This window comes from Palaemon carinicauda, chromosome 12 (genome assembly GCF_036898095.1).
Source record: "Palaemon carinicauda isolate YSFRI2023 chromosome 12, ASM3689809v2, whole genome shotgun sequence".
In the NCBI taxonomy this organism is placed as follows: domain Eukaryota; kingdom Metazoa; phylum Arthropoda; class Malacostraca; order Decapoda; family Palaemonidae; genus Palaemon; species Palaemon carinicauda.
In genome coordinates this window covers 150,802,740-150,826,079 of record NC_090736.1, presented here as the reverse complement: position 1 = coordinate 150,826,079, position 23,340 = coordinate 150,802,740, and the positions used below count along the sequence as shown (strand labels likewise).

General features: G+C 34.9%; 1 protein-coding gene across 1 annotated transcript in view; it reads right to left on the bottom strand.

Moving 5' to 3' along the window:
• Positions 1-22,713, bottom strand: part of LOC137651135 (uncharacterized) — a 46,072-nt gene extending 23,359 nt beyond the window's left edge. The window contains exons 1-3 of the mRNA XM_068384272.1: positions 22,302-22,713; positions 4,425-4,582; positions 3,932-4,329 (exon numbers count right to left, since the gene is read on the bottom strand). Of these exons, the coding sequence (XP_068240373.1) occupies positions 3,932-4,329; positions 4,425-4,582; positions 22,302-22,713 (968 nt within the window). The remainder of the gene's footprint in view (positions 1-3,931; positions 4,330-4,424; positions 4,583-22,301) is intronic.
• Between the last annotated feature and the right edge of the window lie 627 nt (positions 22,714-23,340).

Genomic DNA, 23,340 nt, shown 5'->3' with positions numbered 1-23,340 from the left:
TTCCACAAGGACGCACCGGAAAGCCGTCTCTTCGGGACCTAAAATGTGGCCGTCTCCTCCATTTCCAATCCACTTGGATAGTTCCCTATTATTATTTTTTTTACCTTTTATTCGTTGTTCAATTGATAATCTATTCGACTTTAAAATCCTGCTACTGTTTCATTTTTAACGAGTAGCTTACTCGACCTTATTTCTTGGAATCGCTTACTGACCTTTGGAATTGCTTACTCGACCTTATTTCTTGGAATCGCTTACTGACCTTTGGAATTGCTTACTCGATCTTATTTCTTGGAATCGCTTACTGACCTTTGGAATTGCTTACTCGACCTTATTTCTTGGAATCGCTTACTGACCTTCTTTGGAATCGCTTACTGACCTTCTTTGGACTCGCTTACTTGACCTTATTTGGAATTGCTTATTTGACCTTATTTCGAATTGCTCACTCGATCTTCTTTGGAATTGCTTACTCGGCCTTATTTTTTTTAGAATTATTTACTCGACCTTTTTTTTGGAATTGCTTACTTGGCTTATTTTTTGGAATCATTTTCTTGACCTTATTTCTTGGAATCGCTTACTGACCTGTGGAATTGCTTACTAGACCTTCTTTGGAATCGCTTAACTGACCTCCTTTCGACTCACTTACTTGACCTTATTTGGAATTGCTTACTTGACCTTATTTCGAATTGCTCACTCGATCTTCTTTGGAATTGGTTACTCGGCCTTATTTTTTTTAGAATTATTTACTCGACCTTTTTTGTTTTGGAATCGCTTACTTGACTTATTTCTTGGAATCATTTTCTTGACCTTATTTCTTGGAATCGGTTACTGACCTTTGGAATTGCTTACTAGACCTTCTTTGGAATCGCTTACTGACCTTCTTTGGACTCGCTTATTTGACCTTATATGGAATTGCTTACTTGACCTTATTTCGAATTGCTCACTCGATCTTCTTTGGAATTGCTTACTTGGCCTTATTTTTTTTTAGAATTATTTACTCGACCTTTTTTTTGGAATCGCTTACTTGACCTTATTTCTTGGAATCATTTTCTTGACCTTATTTCTTGGAATAGCTTACTCCGCCTTATTTTTGGAATCACGAGTACGCGACCTTAGTTTTTGGAATCACTTGAGCTTATTTTTTGTAATTGCATAGTCGACCTTATCTTTTGGAATCGCTTACTCGAGCTTAGTTTATGGAATCGCTTACTCGACCTTATTTCTTGGAATCGCTTACTCCGCCTTATTTTTGGAATCACGAGGATGCGAACTTATCTTTTGGAATCACGAGCTTATATTTCGTAATCGCTTAGTCGACCTTATCTTTTGGAATCGCTTACTCGAGCTTAGTTTTTGGAATCGCTTACTCGACCTTATTTCTTGGAATCGCTTACTTATCAGTGACCTCCCATAAATCTATCATGAAATCTTGAACATATGAATGATCTTCCTCTTTATAAAGATCCTATTTACCTCATAACCTTTTTTTTTTCTTTTTAATTATCTCTTGAAATAATTAGAGTACATCTTGATAGAATCCTCAACGGACATGAAAGCCGAAGGGTGTACTAATGCTAAGACATATTTACGTATTCTTCTTCTTCTTCCCCACCGTTATTCCTACATTAAGGGGTCGGTTGCCTGATGCGCCCTCTCCAATGCCTTCTATCAAAAGCATGCTCTTCCACCAAACCTCTTCTCTCCATATCATCCTTCACCTTATCTCGCCATCTAATTCTCTACCTCCCTCTCGATCTACTCCCCCTAACAGGTTCCTCGCAAGCCCTCCTCTCTCCCTCCCCACCACCCATCCTCAAAACGTGTCCACACCATCTCAGTCGTGACACTCTTATCATCTCTGTTATCTTTACTACACCTGCCATTCTTCTTATTTCATCATTTCGGAATCTTAGCATTCTCATCTCTGTACTCTCAAGCTTTGCTTCCTGTTTTCGTCATATTTATGCATTCTTTGGAACCTAAATATATGTCTACTTTAGGCTCCAGAGCCTTTAAATATGTGGCCCCGAGACTATATAATAAGCTCCCACGGAACATTCGAATGATTGAAGACATTAAAGCTTTCAAGAGGAAACTGAAGACACTCTTATTTCATGAGTCTTTTGACAGCGACGATTTAACAGTAAAGGAACAGTGTCTACTTTCCTCTTGGCAATTGTAGAAGAGACTCTTTAGCTATGGTAAGCAGCTCTTCTAGGAGAAGGACACTCCAAAATCAATCCATTGTTCTCTAGTCTTGGGTAGTGCCATAGCCTCTGTACCATAGTCTTCCACTGTCTTGGGTAGTGCCATAGCCTCTGTACCATAGTCTTCCACTGTCTTGGGTTAGAGTTCTCTTGCTTGAGGGTACACTCGGGCACATTATTCTATCTTATTTCTCTTCCTCTTATTTTGTTAAAGTTTTTATAGTTTATATAGGAATTATTTATTTCAATGTTGTTACTGTCCTTTAAATATTTAAATTTTCATTGTTTCCTTTCTTCACTGGGCTATTTTCCCTGTTGGGGGCCCTGGGCTTATAGCATTCTGCTTTTCCAACTAGGGTTGTAGCTTAGCAATTAATAGTAATAATAATATGTGATATGAAATGTTAAATACTCTGAACGAACAAGGTAAAACGACAGTGGAGGTCCTGTAGAGAGTGGGGTTCCCCTGCTGTATGAGACCGGAAAAGCAGCCATCAAAGTAAGTAATACTTCATAACTTTTACTTAGTATAAGATAATTGGTTATTTGACCAATATCTTCCAACAAGTTTTGAACGTGATGGGAAGATGATCAAACAAGCACGATACTCCATACCAAATTAATATAATACACTGCCGGAGTCGTAGTTCATAATTACCTTCAGAAGTTCAAACTAGTTCAAATGCTTTTACATTGAGTAGTCCTGACGTCTGTCTAGTGTAATAGTTATCCGTTTCTTGATTATTTTCTTGTCTTTGTTACTTCTCCTTTCCATTATTTTGTATGCCTTTGTTTCTTCTTTCACTATTGGTATTAATAATTATAATAGATTTACCTGTTTACTTATTTTACTTTGTTACATTTTCATTCTTTTACATGTTTTTGTTACTTCTTTCATTATTTTACTTATTTTTGTTACTTCTCTTTCATTATTCTACATATTTTTGTTAATTCTTTCATTATTTTACTCATTTTTATTACTCCCCTTTCATTGTTTTACTAATTTTTGTTTTAGTTTTGTTACGTCTCATTATTTTACTAATTTTTGTTACTTCTCTCATTATTTACTTCTTTTTGTTATTTCTCTTCATTATTTTTATATATATTTGTTACTTTCATGATTTTACTTTATTTTTGTTACATCTTTCATCATTTAACTTTTTTTTATTTGTTACTTCTCTTCATTATTGTATATGTATTTGTTATTTCTCTCTCGTTATTTTACTTTATTTTTTTACTTCTTTCATTATTTCACTCACTTTTGTTTATAATATTTGTTACCTATTATTATTTTACCTACTTCATTATTTTAGTTATTTTTGTTTCTTCTCTTTCAGTATTTTACTAATTTTTATTTCAATTTTTGTTACTTCCCTTTCGTTATTTTACTTATTCGTTTGTTATTTCTTTCAATATTTTACTAATTTCTGTTTTAATATTTGTTACTTCCCTTTCATTATTTTACTTATTTTTGTTACTTCTCTTACAAAGTTCATTCTTTCTTCAGCCATTTCCTTTCCGCCTTGGGCTGCTTTCATTCCTGGGGCCCATGGTCTTGTAGATCTTTGTTTTTATAGCTTTGATTTCAACAACAACAACAACAACAACAACAACAACAACAACAACAACAACAACAACATACTACCAGTCTTCATACGAGGCTTCGCATCTCGTAACTAACTCACGCACTTTGACTTAACTACATCCGGTGAATTAAGTCGCTTCACCCTGCCTTGGCTGTGAGTGTTACTTTGACCTCTGTCACTGCAACGCCAGTTAGTGTTACTTTGACCTCTGTCACTGCAACGCCAGTTAGTGTTACTTTGACCTCTGTCACTGCAACGCCCGTTAGTGTTACTTTGACCACTGTCACTGCAACGCCGGTTAGTGTTACTTTGACCTCTGTCACTGCAACGCCCGTTAGTGTTACTTTGACCTCTGTCACTGCAACGCCAGTTAGTGTTACTTTGACCTCTGTCACTGCAACGCCCGTTAGTCTTACTTTGACCTCTGTCACTGCAACGCCAGTTAGTGTTACTTTGACCTCTGTCACTGCAACGCCCGTTAGTCTTACTTTGACCTCTGTCACTGCAACGCCAGTTAGTGTTACTTTGACCTCTGTCAACTGCAACGCCCGTTAGTCTTACTTTGACCTCTGTCACTGCAACGCCAGTTAGTGTTTACTTTGACCTCTGTCACTGCAACGCCCGTTAGTCTTACTTTGACCTCTGTCACTGCAACGCCAGTTAGTGTTACTTTGACCTCTGTCACTGCAACGCCCGTTAGTCTTACTTTGACCTCTGTCACTGCCACGCCAGTTAGTGTTACTTTGACCCTGTCACTGCAACGCCAGTTAGTCTTACTTTGACCTCTTGTCACTGCAACGCCAGTTTGAGAAAACTATCTGTTATGTTTAGAAAATCAGTCATCCGAGTACAGTTTTAATAAGATTTTATTTTACTCATAGCACGGTTCTCTTCGTAAAAAAATAGGGTAGGTTTCAGCATATGTAGTCTGGGGTATTTTTAGGTTATTATTATTTGATTGTTTTAAATCTTATTTATTTATTTATTTATTTATTATTATTATTATTATTATACGGTGCAGTTAAAATCTTTTGTAACTAATTCATTATCTGAAGATTATCCATTGAATAGAAATTTCCTCTATTTTGCCACCAAAACACACACACACACACACACACACACACACACACACCTCCCCCCTCCCCTCGGGTAAGATATATATATATATATATATATATATATATATATATATATATATATATATATATATATGTGTGTGTGTGTGTGTGTGTGTGTGTGTGTGTGTGTGTGTGTGTGTGTGTGTCATTTTACATAAGCAGTATATATTTGAAGTCTATTTTATTGCTTCCAGGAGCTTAATTTAGCATAACTTAACTGAACCAATCAAGACACATGCCCAAATAAATTGTTTCTGCCGGAAACGTATTAATAATCACATATTACAACTTAAATTTTAGATAAACAGAAATAATTTAGCAGAGAGAGAGAGAGAGAGAGAGAGAGAGAGAGAGAGAGAGAGAGAGAGAGAGAGAGAGAGAGAGTATATTTACTATTTATTGGCCTTCCAAAATTATCACTGTAATTAACAAATCTAATTATTAAAACAACGTAAAGAATAATCATCATAATAAAACGATGTAAATAAAATTAATGGCAACAATATTGTTCACAAAGACAAAATAGTCACAAGCAAATCACTGTCCACTGTTCTTATGAATGAAATCCGTGTACGTTCAACAGACCACTTATGGAAACGCAAAAAGGAATTCTTTCTTTGTCTCGTCTTTGTGTGCATTGTTAACTTTTTATTTATCTTTAACTGCAAGGGAGGGACTTAGTTCACCTACTGGAACAGCCCCTTTATTTAAGAGGTGAACCCCAGGTTAATGGGGTTGATCTAATGGGCAACAGACCCCGAAGCTTCACACGGAGTGCCTCAGACGCTGCAAAAACCTTGCCCTTAGGTATTACGGCATTAGGAGAAAATGTGGGTGCAGGAGGGAGAGAGAAACGGAGAGGATGGGCTCTCTACTAGGACCAGGCATGGTAACGGGGCAGTGCCCGGAGCTGGGAAGGAAAAAGGGAGGCGGGTAGGAATAACGACGGATTGGAGGGGGCATATGATACATCTTTGGTGGGAGGGGTATCCTTCACATTGACCGCGCTGGTGGTGGTGGTGGTAGAGGTGATGCCACTACTGTGCTGCCAGACCCATGACTCCAAAGCCACAAGAAGCGGGGATGTGGCGTTGCCAGACGTACAATCCACCGTACTCGCAACCAGCCTCCCTTGGAGATCTCATTATTATTTAAGGTTATTCATCAGCAACAAAAATACGCCGGCGGTGCTTCTTTATTAGGGTAACCCGGAAAGAAACAACAAATGGCTCACAAATCAGGGGGACCTAATCTTGATTAGGATCAAAGATCATGAGAAGAAACAGTCCGTTAGAATAGACTATACAAGAGAATATCGGTTAGGAGTTAAGAATTGGATGTTGGATTATTAAGATGTTAAGTATATCTGGGCTTAGTGAAGTGGAAACTTTTTGTATTGCGACACATACATAAAATATGTGTATATATATACACTATATATATATATATATATATATATATATATATATATATATATATATATATATATATATATATATATATATATATATATAATGAACTTAAACACCTGAGAATCTGAAGAGATGAGATAATATGAGGATTCCTGTAGGAGACACATTGACTCAAATAAGGTAATCGCCATCAATGAAAATTGTACTAGAGAGATACTGTCACAAAGTCAATATGTATATATATATATATATATATATATATATATATATAGTGTGTGTGTGTGTGTGCGTGTGTGTATATATATATACATTTATTTATTTATATAATTTACTCTTAAAGTCAATTGCCTTAGTTACGTCAATGTATTTCCTTCAGGAATCCTCGTATTTTCTCAGCTTCTTTCAAGTTATCTGGTAGAAGTCTTTGGTTAAAGAAATTATTATTCCTTTTCTTCTGTAAATATGTTCACGACAGAACTGTATTGACTAAAACTATGTCTTTATCAAGCGATTATTGGTTAGCAAGTTTACAATTCCTTATATATGTGTGGACCTCATATGTAAAAGGATTTGTAAACTTATGAAGAAAAAACTATAGTCATTTTTAACTGAAGGTTTACAGATGAGAAAAATACGACTAGGCCTTTAGGAAACTCATGACGACACTAAGGTAATCGCCTTCAATGAAAATTATATAAGAGGCAGCTAAGCCACGCATTCTTCGTAATAGGTAGTAAAGCCAAGCATTCTTCGTAATAGGTAGTAAAGCCAAGCATTCTTAAGCATTCTAAGCCAAGTATCCCTTATGCCAGACAGTTAAGCCATCAAATCCTTATGCCTGGCAGTTAAGCCAAGCAATCGTTATGGCAGGCTGTTGAGCGAGCAACCCTGTATTATTATTATTATTATTATTAAAATCAATTGCCACGCTACAACCCTAGTTTAAAAAAGAGGATGCTATAAGCCCAGGGGCCCCAACAGGGAAAATAGCCCAGTGAGGAAAGGAAACAAAACAAAAATATATTTTAAGAACGGTAATATCTTCAATATAAACTATAAAAGCTTTAACAAAACAAGAAGAGAAACAAGACAGAACAGCGTGCCCGATTGTACTCTCAAGCAAGAGAACTCTAACCCAAGACAAAAGGAATCGTGAGGATCGTTGAAGACTGGGATGGTTCGGGAGAAATCTCTTGTATTTAAAAGAAATGGTCTTATACTTTTTATTTCGAAGAATCTTGAGGTTTTCATTTATTTTTGGTTAATTTCAGAGCATCCGAATATTATTATATCTTAGAATTTTCACCACCATACTCTTTATATTCAAGTGTAATTCCATCGTTCAACCAATGTAGTCCAGATGAAGAGCCATGCTATGATTCGTAACATGTGTTGACGACGAATGAATGTAGAAACGTAAAAGCAGTTTTCCCGTTATTCTGGAAACTATCTGGAGCTTAGTTTGTGCGGGGAGATGCTGTCTTCGATTTTTGGACGTCACAGAACATGCCCAAGTACTGTATATGTGTGTGTATATATATATATATATATATATATATATATATATATATATATAATCTTCTTCTTCTTTGTCTACATCTTTTCCCACTTCTATGTGTGGTCGATGTTTCTGGTCAGCTTTCTCCATCTACTTCTGTCCCACACCTCATCACCGGTTAATCCCTTTGATCGAAGGTCGTCCTTGATACAGTCCACCCACCTTCGCTTTGGTCGGACTGTATATGTATATATATATATATATATATATATATATATATATATATATATATACATATACATATCTATATCTATATATATATATGTATATATATATGTATATATATATATATATATATATATATATATATATATATATATATGTCTGTATATTTATGTATGTATATTTATTTATTTATTTATTTATTGTGTTATGCATTTTAATGAGACTTATAATCTTTAATCTATTTGATCCAGTTACGCAAGCGACTTTTGATAATTTTTTTTTTGTCATATTACCACTACTAATATTAATTATGGTGACAGTGGTAATAATGATAACAATTGCGGTGCTAGTAACAACTTTCGTTTATTTGAATCATAAAGCTGACTATGGATTAGTTTTATCATTTATTGAAATTGTTTATTGATATGTTCACTAAAGGTATAATCTGTCACTAGGATCCTGATTTATAACGATAGTGTGATCATTCAAAGTTTTGAATAATAGTTTGAAATATTGTGTATTAAAACTACAAACTCTCTTTGGGTACATCATTCAGTTTAGAGTGAAAGAGAGAGGGATTCTCTCTCTCTCTCTCTCTCTCTCTCTCTCTCTCTCTCTCTCTCTCTCTCTCTCTTTATTGTTATGAACAATAGTTAGAAATATTAAGTATGGAAACTACAAACCCTCTTTGGGTACATCATTCAGTTTAAAGTGAAAGAGAGAGGGATTCTCTCTCTCTCTCTCTCTCTCTCTCTCTCTCTCTCTCTCTCTCTCTCTCTCTCTCGTGTCTCCGCGTTCAATGAAGGTGTTAGGCAATCGATTTCAAAGACCTTTCAATAATCAGAAAAAACTGAAGGAATTATAAGAAGAGCCGAGGACTGTATTATGTCATCTCTCCGCGAAACTTTATTGCGTTCAAGACTCTCAGTGCGAGAGGATGAAGAAGAATGGATTGAGGGTGTTGGGGGGGGGGGGGGGGGTCATTATGCATTATATCATTTTTTTCGCGATCATCCTTAAGCGGATGAATTGGGTTGAAGCCTTTTATTGGATGAGAGAATAAAAAGGTCATTTTTGATCGCCTCTCCTATGGTGGGTGGTAAGAGGGAAGATGTGATTGCATCGAGTGTTCGTACCTTTTGTACGTTAACTATTCTCTCTCTCTCTCTCTCTCTCTCTCTCTCTCTCTCTCTCTCTCTCTCTCTCTCTCTCTCTCTCTCTCTCTCTCTCTCTGATAGCATTGATATAACTGGGCTTAGCGATGGAACTTATATTTCAAATAGGAAGATAATGAAAATTAAATTCTTTCCCAGAAAGATTTTTTAATGTTTCGGGATCAGTGGTATTAAAAATGCCTTTTAATTTTGGGTAAATTCAACGGTTCAGAAAGTCAATTGCAATAAGGAAGGGATTTTTTTTTCTTTTTTAAATATAGAAGGAAAGGGAAGAAAGAGACAGAGGAAATACTGGATAGATTCTGTGGAAGAATTCTGGAGAGGCGAAAACTTAATAACCAGGAACCTCTTGTTGTAGTTAGTGGGTCACTAAATCTTTGAAAGTGTATTTGTTGAGGGTGAGGGGTTGATTTTCAACAGGCTGTTGATGAAGATTTTCTTTATGTATATGAAGCAATTGGTGACCTATAAAAAGATACTCCGTAAGTTGTAGATTCTTGATTCAGCAATTGAAGGATGGGCGTAATATTGACTTGCCTTAGTATACATACATACATACATACATACATATATATATATATTATATAAACATATATATATATATATGTATATATATATATATATAACTTGCTTTTTATTATATATATATATGTATATATATATATATATATATATGTATATATATATATATATATATATATATATACAGTATATATACACATATATATATATGCATGTTTATTGAAGCTGAAACGACCCTATCTCCATTTGTCATCTTTCTATTTATTTTGGGACCCGAGAACCACTTCGAACTCTTAACCAACCACTAGAAGCTCCTATTATATTTTTAATTTGGCCTCGAGTTCAACTTCAACGTCTCACCACCGAAAATAATCTCGTATGAGTGTGTATCCATTTGGTTATTAATGAATATAAGTTTAAATATTATTTATATCCACAGTTTCAGGGTTTGGGAACTAAAAGTTCCAAATTTTGTGGAACTAAAAGTTCCAAATTGTGTGGAATAAAAAGTTCCAAATCTTGCAGAACTAAAAGTTAAAAATTCTGTGGAACTAAAAGTTCCAAATTGTGTGGAATAAAAAGTTCCAAATCTTGCAGAACTAAAAGTTAAAAATTCTGTGGAACTAAAAGTTCCAAATTGTGTGGAATAACAAGTTCCAAATCTTGCAGAACTAAAAGTTAAAAATTCTGTGGAACTAAAAGTTCCAAATTCTGTGGAACTAAGAGTTCAGAATTCTGTGGAACTAAAAGTTCCAAATTCTGTGGAACTAAAAGTTCCAAATTCTGTGGAACTAAATGTTCCAAATTCTGTGGAACTAAATGTTCCAAATTCTGTGGAAGTAAAAGTTCAGAATTCTGTGGAACTAAAAGTTAAAAAATCTGCTTGAACTAAAAGTTCCAAATTCTCTGGAACTAAAAGTTCCAAATTCTCTGGAACTAAAAGTTAAAAAATGTGCTGGAACTAAAAGTTCCAAATTCTGTGGAAGTAAATGTTCAAAATCCTGTCAGTCTAAACGAATTATTGTTAAGCTTGAATCCCCCGGGTCATCAAAAATTCGAGCAGGGAAGACCCATTAAAGTTGGACTGCCAAGAGACCAGACGTTAAAATGAAGACATCAAGACGAAAAGATAGGAAGCAACATAAGTTCGGGCTATAAAAATTTGATATGCAATACCTATACTGTACAGTATTTCACGGTACGTTGATATATATTGCTTTGTACAGTGTCCTGTACAAGATGTACACTTGGAAAGAACCGTAATATTTATCGGAAATTTTCTGTACAAATATACATTTCTCAGACGTATTTCAGTAAAATACAGGCGACCGTAATTTTACCTTACGTTGTTATTATCTTTTACGGGTTGGTGACCGTAATATCACTCTTTTACGTCAATATAACCGTTGTTAAAGTGGTAAAAATCCTGGGAATAAATATTGCCAGACTTGAACGGTTTTTAAAACAAATTCTTAACTGTACAGTAGGTCAAATATTGTCGTTTCTATCTATGACGTTAGTTGCAGCTACGCTGTTGATATAATCCAATCATTCATTGTCTTCTAATTAAAATTTACCATGTTTCGAGCATAGTGTCAACAAGACCATTGTCAATCAATTTTTTGTCTTTCGAAATTTTTAATGTGAAGACTATATATAGATAAGATTTAAATTTTAATTTATCAAAATTTTTTATCTTAGATATAATGTAATATGTTTTCCCTCCAGAATTTATAGAATTTTAACGATTTCTTGTTAGTTTTTAATGGTATGCGAATAGTTTTTTTTTCATGTGAGGCCAAATTCAGAGATAAATTACTGCTCGTGTTGCTTTATTTTGATTTTTCAATTCTTGTATATTTATTATTATTATTATTATTATTATTATTATTATTATTATTATTATTCTGAAGCATGAAACTTGTTATAATTTCAATGAAACGATATTTTGCTATAATTAGGTCTGTTTAAAGTTTTACTGTTCAAGTTTGTTAAATTTTTGGGTTTTACTGTCCAAGCTTGTTAATTTTGCCGATTATATTGTTCAGATTTATGTTAATTTTGCTGGTTTTATTGTTCAAATTTATGTTAATTTTGCTGGTTTTCGTGCCCAAGTTTATGTTAATTTTGCTGGTTTTCGTGCCCAAGTTTATGTTAATTTTTCTGTTTTTAGTGTACAAGTTTGTTAATTTTGCTGGTTTTATTGTTGAAGTTTATGTTAATTTTGCTGGTTTTCGTGCCCAAGTTTATGTTAATTTTTCTGTTTTTAGTGTACAAGTTTGTTAATTTTGCTGGTTTTATTGTTGAAGTTTATGTTAATTTTGCTGGTTTTATTGTTCAGGTTTGGTAATTTTCCTTCTTTTAGTGTTCAAGTTTATGTTAATTTGGCTGTGTTTATTGTTCAAGATGTTAATTTTGTTGGTTATATTGCTCAAGTCTATGTTAAGTTTGCTGGTTCTATTAAAGTTTATGTTAATTTTTCTAGATTTATTGATGAAGTTTATGTTTATTTTGCTGGTTTTATTGTTTTAGTGTGACTGTTTTTATTGTTCAAGATATTAATTTTGCTGGTTTTATTGTTCAAGTTTGTTAATTTTGCTGGTTTTATTATTCAAGTTTGTTAATTTTCCCGATTTTATTCATGTCCATGGTAATTTCCCTTTCAGTTCTAAAACCCATACTCAAATTTTCCTCATACTAAAGACTGATTGATTGATTTATTTGAAGTTCTCTGGCATCTTGACATCGAAGGTCTCATGCTAAATCGAGTTTCGAACCTGACATTCATATTTTGCATAAGGCGTCGCAAGGGAAACATGTTAAACCATTCCATAATCTATATAATCCTATTAAATTTCTTATTCCTGATCTAGATATTAATCTTTGGCACCGTCGTCCAATTAGTTCATTATGCATGTTGCATAAGATTTTTCATAACTGGCCATCCTTTACATTCAGATCTCCCTGGACAATTCTATCCTGTTCGTAATACTAGGCAGGCAGTTAATTCTAATAGCCAGGCCTTCTCCATCATGAGGCTCAATACTACACAGTATTCTAGAAGCTTTATTCCAGCTGTTACCAAGTTGTGGAATGATCTTCCTAATCGGGTAGTTGAATCAGTAGAACTTCAAAAGTTCAAAGTTGGAGCAAATGTTTTTATGTTGACCAGGCTGACATGAGTCTTTTTATACTGTAGTTTATATATGACATATCTGTTTTTGACGTTGTTAATAGTTTATATAGGACATATCTGTTCTGATGCTGTTACTGTTTTTATTATTTTATATTGTTAATTTAGTCTCATCATTTATTTATTTCCTTATTTCCTTTCCTCACTGGGCTATTTTTCCCTGTTGGAGCCCTTGGGCTTATAGCATCTTGCTTTTCCAACTAGGGTTGTAGCTTAGCTAGTAATAATAATAATAATAATAATAATAATAATAATAATAATAATAATAATATGAAAGTCTCAGCACTGTTATTCTGCACCACGTGTATTGACCTGTCTCGCACACAGAATGAAAATGTTATCTCAAGCTTGCATCTTTAAAAAGCCTTAACTTATTCTGCTTGGTATTCTGTTATCGCCTCAGATGACGTAGTTCGACTGGGGTTGTTTATTGGCCAATGTTTATTGTTTGTATGTTTGTTTGTATACACGATATCACAGTTTATTGATGGATTTCTTGGTATATTTATTGAAGGGCCAAACCATAGAAATATGTTCTGAGGTCTACCTGTATGAGGTATGTCCGCTAACATATTCAGTGCATTTTTTGTGCTAATATTTTCAGTGTATTTTCTTGCTAAAATTTCCAATGCATTTTTTTTTCTGTGTATTTTCTTGCTAACATTTTCAATGCATTTTTTGTGTTAATAATTTCAGTGTATTTTCATGCTAACATTTCCAGTGCATTTTTTGTGTTAATATTTTCAGTTTATTTTCTTGCTAACGTTTTCAGTGCATTTTTTGTGTTAATATTTTCAGTGTATTTTTGTGTTAACATTTTCAGTGTATTTTCTTGCTAACGTTTTCAGTGCATTTTTTGTTAAAATTTTCAGTGTATTTTCTTGCTAACATTTTCAGTGCATTTTTGTGTTAATAATTTCAGTGTATTTTCTTGCTAACGTTTTCAGTGCATTTTTTGTGTTAACATTTTCAGTGTATTTTCTTGCTAACGTTTTCAGTGCATTTTTTGTGTTAATAATTTCAGTGTATTTTCTTGCTAACGTTTTCAGTGTATTTTTTGTGTTAACATTTTCAGTGTATTTTCTTGCTAACATTTTCAGTGTATTTTTTGTGTTATTATTTTCAGTGTATTTTCTTGCTAACATTTTCAGTGCATTTTTTTGTGCTAATATTTTCAGTGTATTTTCTTGCTAACATTTTCAGTGCATTTTCTTGCTAACATTTTCAGTGCATTTTTGTGCTAACATTTTCAGTGTATTTTTTGTGCTAATATTTTCAGTGCATTTTTTGTGCTAACATTTTCAGTGTATTTTCGTGCTAACATTTTCAGTGCATTTTCGAAGTTTTTTTTATCGACACTTTCCTTTAGAATAGTTGTGTGAAAATGTTTTCGGGAGTAATTTATTTAGACGTAAAACATTGGCCAAGGTTCTCTTCCTTATAGACCTTTTAATAGTACTAGAGTCATTTGTAGTCATGGTCGTTGAATCTAATATTAGCTTTGGAAATTCCAATTGGGCTGTGGAAATCTCACCTTCAAACTTCAAACTTATTCACAAGCTTATCAAATGTTCAATCTCTCTGCTTTATCAAACTTATTCATAAGCTTATCAAATGTTCCATTTCGCCTGCTTAATCAAACTTATTCACAAGCTTATCAAATGTTCAATCTCACTGCTTTATCAAACTTATTCACAAGCTTATCAAATGTTCAATCTCACCTGAATTATCAAACTTATAATGTTCAATCTCACTGCTTTATCAAACTTATTCACAAGCTTATCAAATGTTCAATCTCACTGCTTTATCAAACTTATTCACAAGCTTATCAAATGTTCAATCTCACTGCTTTATCAAACTTATTCACAAGCTTATCAAATGTTCAATCTCACCTGAATTATCAAACTTATAATGTTCAATCTCACTGCTTTATCAAACTTATTCACAAGCTTATCAAATGTTCAATCTCACTGCTTTATCAAACTTATTCACAAGCTTATCAAATGATCAATCTCACTGCTTTATCAAACTTATTCACAAGCTTATCAAATGTTCAATCTCACACTGCTTTATCAAACTTATTCAAAAGCTTATCAGATGTTCAATTTCACCTGCTTTATCAAACTTATCCACAAGCTTATCAAAGGGCCAATCTCACCTTCTTTATCAAACTTATTCACAAGCTTATCAAATGTTCAATCTCGCTGCTTTATCAAACTTATTCACAAGCTTATCAAAGGATCAATCTTAACTTCTTTATCAGACTTATTCAGAAACTTATTAAAGGCCCAATCTTACCTGCTTTATCAAACTTATTCACAAGCTTATCAAAGGCTCAAACCAACGTATTCTACATCAGACCAAAAGTTGTAAAGTTTATAATGTATTCAACAGCAAAGCTTTAAACAAAGCAAATAACGTGTTCTATATCAAACTTTTTATTTTCAAGTTATGTAATGTAATCGATATCAAAGTTTCTTAGGTGTCATAAACTTTTTTTTTAATCGAAGTCTTTGGTATATCCAAAATACGTCCTTATTTTCATAAAGAAATAAATGTTAATTTTACAATATAATTACTTGCCTTAAAATAATGTTAATGATAAAAGTAATATTGATTATTTAAGGTATACAAATTTCCCTTTGTAATAAGGCTAAATGGCTACTGCATATGGATCTTCCACACAATATTATCCATTTAAAGTCGTCAAAGAAATTGCAGTAGAATAGATATTAAAACGAATGACGAAAGTGAATAAGTGAAATAAAAAGTGAATGAGTAAATGTAAGTAAAAGATGAAAGATCTACGTAATTGTGTCATGGAGGCCTGAAGGTGGTGAAAGCAAATTGTAAAGAAAGTTATCATACATTAAAGATGAAAGTAGTGTATAAACAAATAAATAAATCGATTTGATAAACGAACAGCCGACACACCTGTAGTCAGTGAAAGTACCATTAAAAACGCAATATGTCATCGAGAAAATGATAAATTGATGAAAAACCCGATAAATAATGGTGTGGAAATAAACAAACAATAATCCGTTAATAAATAAAAAACATAATATCTTCGAATCTCACTACTAGTGAAAGCAGTTTTAATCTTTTCTTTTTCCTCCATGAATCCGAAGGAGACATAAGCTTCAGAATCTGTCAGATAATGTTCTCTTGCAATCTTTGCTTTATTTCATGCCTCCAATTTTCCGTGTTTGACCTTCCTTCAAGCACGAGTCAGTTGAGCGATACTAACGACCGTGCAATTAGGAAGGCAAACACTTGAAGCAGTAGGATGTTAAACACTTGCAGCTTTATTCTTGTTTTTTATCGACGTGATCAGATAAGGGTCAAGGGCTTGGAGAATTAAGTCGAGCTCTTGCAGAATTAAGTTGAGCTCTTGTAGAATTAAGTCTACAGGGTTTGCAGAATTAAGTCGAGGGTTTGCAGAATTATGTCGAGAGCTTGTAGAATTAAGTTCAGCTCTTGTAGAATTAAGTCAAGGGCTTGCAGAATTAAGTCGAGCTCTTGCAGAATTAAGTTGAGCTCTTGTAGAATTAAGTCTAGAGGGTTTGCAGAATTAAGTCGAGGGTTTGCAGAATTATGTCGAGAGCTTGTAGAATTAAGTTCAGCTCTTGTAGAATTAAGTCAAGGGCTTGCAGAATTAAGGCAAGGGCTTGCAGAATCAAGTCGAGCTCTTGTAGAATCAAGTCGAGCTCTTGTAGAATCAAGTCGAGCTCTTGTAGAATTAAGTCTAGAGGGTTTGCAGATTTAAGTCGAGCTCTTGCAGAATTAAGTTAAGCTCTTGCAGAATAAAGTCGAGGGCTTGCAGAATTAAGTCGAGGGTTTGCAGAATTGAGTCGAGAGCTTGTAGAATTAAGTTGAGCTCTTGTAGAATTAAGTCAAGGGCTTGCAGAATTAAGTCGAGGGCTTTCAGAATTAAGTCGAGCACTTACAGGAATAACTCTTGCACTTGCTGAAATAAATCAAGGTCTTGCTGGACTAAGTCGAGCATTTTTAAGGAATAAGTCGAGTGCTTGCAGGAATAATGCGAGCATTTTCAAGGAATAAGTCGAGCTCTTCCAGAAATAAGTTGAACGCTTGCAGGAATAAGTCGAGCTCTTCCAGAAATAAGTTGAACGCTTGCAGGAATAAGTCGAACTCTTCCAGAAATAAGCTGAATGCTTGCAGGAATAAGTTGAGCTCTTCCAGAAATACGTTGAACGCTTGCAGGAATAAGTCGAGCACTTGGTGGAATAAGTCAAGTGCTTGATGGAATAAGTCGAGCGCTTGCAGGAACAAGTCTAGCATTTGCAGGTTGCAGAAATAAGTTTAGCGCTTGTAGGAATAAGTCGAGCTCTTGCAGGAATAAGTTGAGCACTTGCAGTAATAAGTCGAGTCCTTGCAAGTTGCAGGAATAAGTAAAGGGCTGGCAGGAATAAGTTTAGGGCTTGCAGATAGCGGAAATAAGTTGAGCGCTTGCAGGAATAAGTGTAGTATTTGCAGGAACAAGTCAAACGGTTACTGGAATAAGTCGAGCGCTTGCAGGAATAAGTCGAGGGCTTGCATAAATAAGTCGAGTGCTTGCAGGAATAAATCGAGCGGTTGCAGGAATAAGTCGAGGGCTTGCATGAATAAGTCAAGGGCTTGCAGGAATAGGTCAAGACCTTGCATATTTACGTTATCCTCGTTTTTAATTTTATTTTTATCTTTTGAAATTCACGATCTCTTAATGGGTCAAGCACTAGTACTGTATATCAACCGCTTACTAGTTTATTTGACTTTTGTTTTTAATCTTTTATGAAGGAGACGAGCACTTGCAACTTTGTCTTAGCTTTTACTGTTCAGCTTCTTTATGTCCTAAAATCTTATTGTGACATCTGTTTTTATTCTATTTTTGTTCCTGGCTTTTAAATTTTAGCAGCAGTAAGTAAAAGTTACTAGATAAATGAAATAATTTCTTTATGACAGAAATGTTTTAACAAACATTAACTGGTCTCTTAAGATTAGCAGTTTTCTATAGGCAAGTTCCAAGCTTTCATTTATTTGACCTTTAACCTTTTCCTGTATGAAAATCGAAAACTTTTTCTTAAATCATGAAAGTGCTTGTTTTTTTTTCATTTTTTTCATTTTTTTTTTCATCATGCTCATCGAATTTGGAAAGTTAATTACTTCCAATATTATCAATTCCAGAAATATTACTTCTATTTTCATTTGGACTTATCTTTTTCTTTTTTTCCAGATGGCTCCATTTACGAAAGTCACAGCAGAGATCTGCGATCAACAGATATGTGAGTATTTGTAATGATTTTTCATATTGTAATTCATAAAAGACAGCTTTGTGTCTGTCATTTATTAATCTTGATCATGTTGCCTAAAGTTGAATGTTTAAAAAGGGGGGGGGGGCGGAGTGGGGAATGTAGCAGTATGTAAAAGTTTCTAGATAAATTAAATATTTTTGGAACAAGGGGGGAAAAAGGAGAACCACATTTCGAATCATGTGTGATTTAGAATATTATTTCCGTGTAGAAATTAGCATCTGTTTTTTACCGCTGGAAATTAATTTGTATATAATTTTTTTTTCAACTTATTTTAAGTATATTTGTATAACCATTTTTTTTTATTTTATATTTTTTATTTCATTTTTTTCTTTTACAAATATCCATTTTTTCCTTCCTGAGTTATTTAGGTTTCTGCTGAATTTTTTCCCTTATGATATATAATTATATTGATTATTTCATATAATTCTGCTAATCATTAACATGTTGATAATTTTATGTATCTTCAATAGTCAGGTTATCAACCTTTAAGCTTATTTTAAGGAATGTTATTGTATTAGGGAAATGAAGAGGTCTGCCGATTATCGTTCAAATATTAATTCACTGAAAGGCCATGATTTAGTCCGGTATCTTTGATAGAATAAATTGCATCATGAGAAGAGAGAGAGAGAGAGAGAGAGAGAGAGAGAGAGAGAGAGAGAGAGAGAGAGAGAATGATAATAATGGATAAAGGCATATTGTTAATGCCTTTGACACTAAAGTGAGACTCCCTACGAACAAAGCACCGAGTACCCCCTCCCCTTTCCCCTTCCTTCCCCTCCCCCTCCCCTTTCCCCTTCCTCCCCCTCCCCCCTCCCATTTCTTTCCCCTCCCCCTCCCCCTTCCTCTCCCCCCGAGACTTCAATACGCGGTCATGTAATCTAATAATAACAGCAAAGGTGATACAGAGCGTCCGTAATACCAGGATTGTTCCGACGTCAGTTAGATGAACCAATAGATCAATATTATGAAGGGAGGCGGTTGTCATGGAACTGTATGATGTTTGGTCTGTGTGGTAAAGAACGTCATTAATTTCAGGATTGTCGCAACGACAGTTAATTAAACTAATGATTCTTCAATACGCGTTGCGGGAGATTGTCTAGAAACCAAATGATGTTAAGTCTGGAAATATCTGCGTTTTGTGTTTTTTTTTCTTTACCTGTTAAGTTTAAGGCTTAAAGGACGCTCGTGAATAGCAGAGTCAAGGGACCATATATCCATATGATCAGCGTTCAAGCCCCCTCTCCACCCAAGCTAGGACAAAGGAGGGCCAGGCAATGGCTGCTGATGACTCAGCAGATAGACCTGTAGGGTCCCCCAAACCCCCCCCCCCATCCTTAGCTCACAAGGATGGTGAGGTTGCAGCGACCAAAAAAAACATAACGAGTTTGAGCGGGACTCGAAACCAGTCTAGCGTTTAACAGTCTGGGACGTTACCACATTGGCCACCAGTTTAGTTTAAGGTTTATAAGATGCTCGTGAATAACAGAGGCAAGGGACAGTGCTATAGAGAATGACCATATATACATATGATCAACGCACAAGTACCTTCTCCATCCAAGCTAGGACCAGGGCGGACCAGGCAGTGGCTGCTGATAAATCAGCAGATAGACCTATAGGATCCCCCAAACCTCCCTTCTTAGCTCACAAGGATGGTGAGGTTACAGACACTATAAGAAACTATCGAGCTTGAGCGGGACTCGAACCCCAGCCTGGCATATCGCTAGGCATAGACATTTCCAATAGGTTATTTTGTTGCCAAAAATTGAACTGGAAGAACAAGTAGCTATTATATTTTTAAAAATTTGCGATAAAGTAAAACTGATGAAGTTAAATAATTAGCAAGTAAATTTTATTTAGATACCATTTGTATGATTGAAGGTGATTGTGCTTTCCTACCTAGAAAATGTCAATGCACGTTGGTCGTGTTTATTAACTGTTATGTAAAAGGCTGGAAATGATTAAATTTTGGAAGGCCAAGGTTACAGTCAAGCGAAATGTCCAATTCACGTAATCAGCCATAAGTTTGGATATTGTTTGTCACAGAGACTTTAAACTTGGGTCATATTTGAGTGTATGAAAATCCACGTCAATTAATACATGTTAAGGTCAAAGGTCAAGGTGGAGCAAAAGGTCGAGAAATAAGCTCCCGCGGCGGAGTTCTGGGCTCAACTGAGTGCCCCTCTAGTTGTTGTTGTTGTTCTTCTTCTTCTTCTTCTTCTTCTTCTTCTTCTTCTTCTTCTTATTATTATTATTATTATTATTATTATTATTACAAGCTAAGCTATTAAACACTAAATATTCACAAATGTAGCGTTGTACCATATGATCTCAGTTGAGTTTCATGACCGGGAAGATACTCACGTGTCATGGAAACATGAGAGAGAGAGAGAGAGAGAGAGAGGAGAGAGAGAGAGAGAGAGAGAGAGAGAGAGAGAGAGAGAGAGAGAGAGAGAATCAATAGCTGGAAGACACTTCAGTGACACACCCACCTCGTAACTCTTAAAGTACGAAGCTGAGAGGAAAGAAGGAAATGGTATGCGAATGCAGTGGGGAGAGAGAGAGAGAGAGAGAGAGAGAGAGAGAGAGGAGAGAGAGAGAGAGAGAGAGAGAGAGAGGGGTATTTTTCCTTCACCATCCACCCCAAAACTTCACCTCTCCTACTTTAACCGTGATATGGTGATGTAACTAAACGTAGAAACGTTGATTGAAGCTATTTATATTTTTTTGTAATATTTTAGAGGTTTAAAAGGTTGCTCATGAATGGCAGAGGCAAAGGACAGTAACATTGTCCTATCGAGCAGGACAATATCCTAGAGACTGGCCATATATGCATATGATCAGCTAGGGCCAAGGAGGGCCAGGTAATGGCTGCTGATGACTCAGCAGGTAGACCTATAGGCTCCCCCAAAACACCCATCCTTAGCTCACAAGGATGGTGAGGTTGCAGATACTTCAATAAACTATCGAGCTTGCGTGGCTCTCTAACTCCCGTCCAACACATCTCCAAGCAGGGAGTAGGCTACTTATAAGACAGATTTTTACACCTTCCGCTTTGGGACTTTGCAGCCGATTTTCACCACATTTATGGTTGTTTCTGTAGTAATTTTCTCTGTTAAAAATTTGGTAGGAGTTTCCTTATTGGAAATTTTTTAATATTTAAACCTTAGGTCTCTTTAGCTTTAGCGCCTTATGATATTTCTCTATTTCGGAATATTTGGTTGCATTTCTCCATATGATATTAATGGTCTCCAAATTTTGGTGTAATTTTGCACGTGCTTCTTTTTAGACCAAATTTTTTTGGAGCGTTGTAGTTCCATTAGTCTCCAAAGTTTTAGGTCATTTATATATTTAGTCTTAGATTGGTCATTTTGGAACATCATAGAGTTATTGGTCTTAAGATTATATTGGGATTTTGCATTTGGTCCTTAAAGATAACATTGCAAGGTATTAATTTCTCTGTGGTCGCAACATTTTAAGACATTTCTATATTTAGTCTTTCTAGATTGGTCTTTTTGGAACATGATGGACATGGGGGGTCTCAGAATTACATTGCGTTTTTGTATTGGGTCTTTTATGGACAGAAGATTTTGGAATAATAATTTTTCTATGGTCCCAACATTATGGGGTCTTTCTGTAATTGGTTCTTCTGGAGGCTGCTGAGCAATTCATCTTTCATTAGACAAAATATGCATTGATGCTCTTCAGTAATTATAGAATTTAACTTTTCAGTTACATGATTATAATGTTAATATCGAAGTAAGCCATTCTGCAAATGCTATAAATATTGACATTTTAAACTAACGTTTATTTTTACATATAGAAATACGCTTCTACTTTTCCTTTTTTTTTTTTTTTTTAATTTGAATTTTACTACTTAGACATTTGTTATATCAAGAAAGCTAATCAGTAACTTATGGATTTTTTTAAAGATAACGTTAAAAACTATAAAAAAATCTAATTGGGTCATTTTTGCCTCGAGTTTCCACAGGATCAATATTCCGCCTTGTTTGTGCATTCTCTTGGTCTCGGAAATTTTATGCATTCTATTGTGCACACTGTGCATTCTCTTGTGCTCACAGAGTTTGTACATTCTCTTGTGCTCACAGAGTTTGTACATTCTCTTGTGCTTACAGAGTTTGTACATTCTCTTGTGCTCACAGAGTTTGTACATTCTCTTGTGCTCACAGAGTTTGTGCTTGCTCTTGTGCTCACAGAGTTTGTACATTCTCTTGTGCTTACAGAGTTTGTACATTCTCTTGTGCTTACAGAGTTTGTACATTTTCATGTGCTCACAGAGTTTGTACATTCTCTTGTGCTCACAGAGTTTGTACATTCTCTTGTGCTCACAGAGTTTGTACATTCTCTTGTGCTCACAGAGTTTGTACATTCTCTTGTGCTCACAGAGTTTGTACAATCTCTTGTGCTTACAGAGTTTGTACATTCTATTGTGCTCACACTGTTTGTCCATCAGTCTTTTAAACAAGTTACGTGCCAGATTTCACAGACAATATAAAGTAGTTTGTGATTTATGCATTTCCCTGTTGATTACACACCAACAGGTGCAATTTTTTAACATTACAAATTACACGCTGGTGGCATTTGTACCTCATCTTGCACATGCAATTTGCATGCATTACATTACTCGCGAAGGTATAAAAAGGCCTTTACATTCAATGTCTGACAAGACAATAGCATTTGCATATCTCATAGTACAGTACGTGCCTCTGCACACAGCTTCGTGATTAGTGTTTCAGGGCACATAAAGAAAGTAGATTCGCCTATCCAAGATTAGCTACCTGTTATGCGTGAACGCGTAATGACGCCTCTTTTGCGTAAAATGATGGGTAAGGTAGGGACACTTAACATCAAGGGAAGATGCGATGTCGTTTGAAGAAATTTGATGAATGGGCCAGGGTCATATAAGCTACTGTTTTCATACTCTCTCTCTCTCTCTCTCTCTCTCTCTCTCTCTCTCTCTCTCTCTCTCTCTCTCTCTCTCTCTCTCTCTCTCTCTGTTTCCTTTTATGTGAGGTCTTATAATGTGCGTCAAACACTAATACCAACAGTTAGACAATGACAAATTATAACCGGCAAA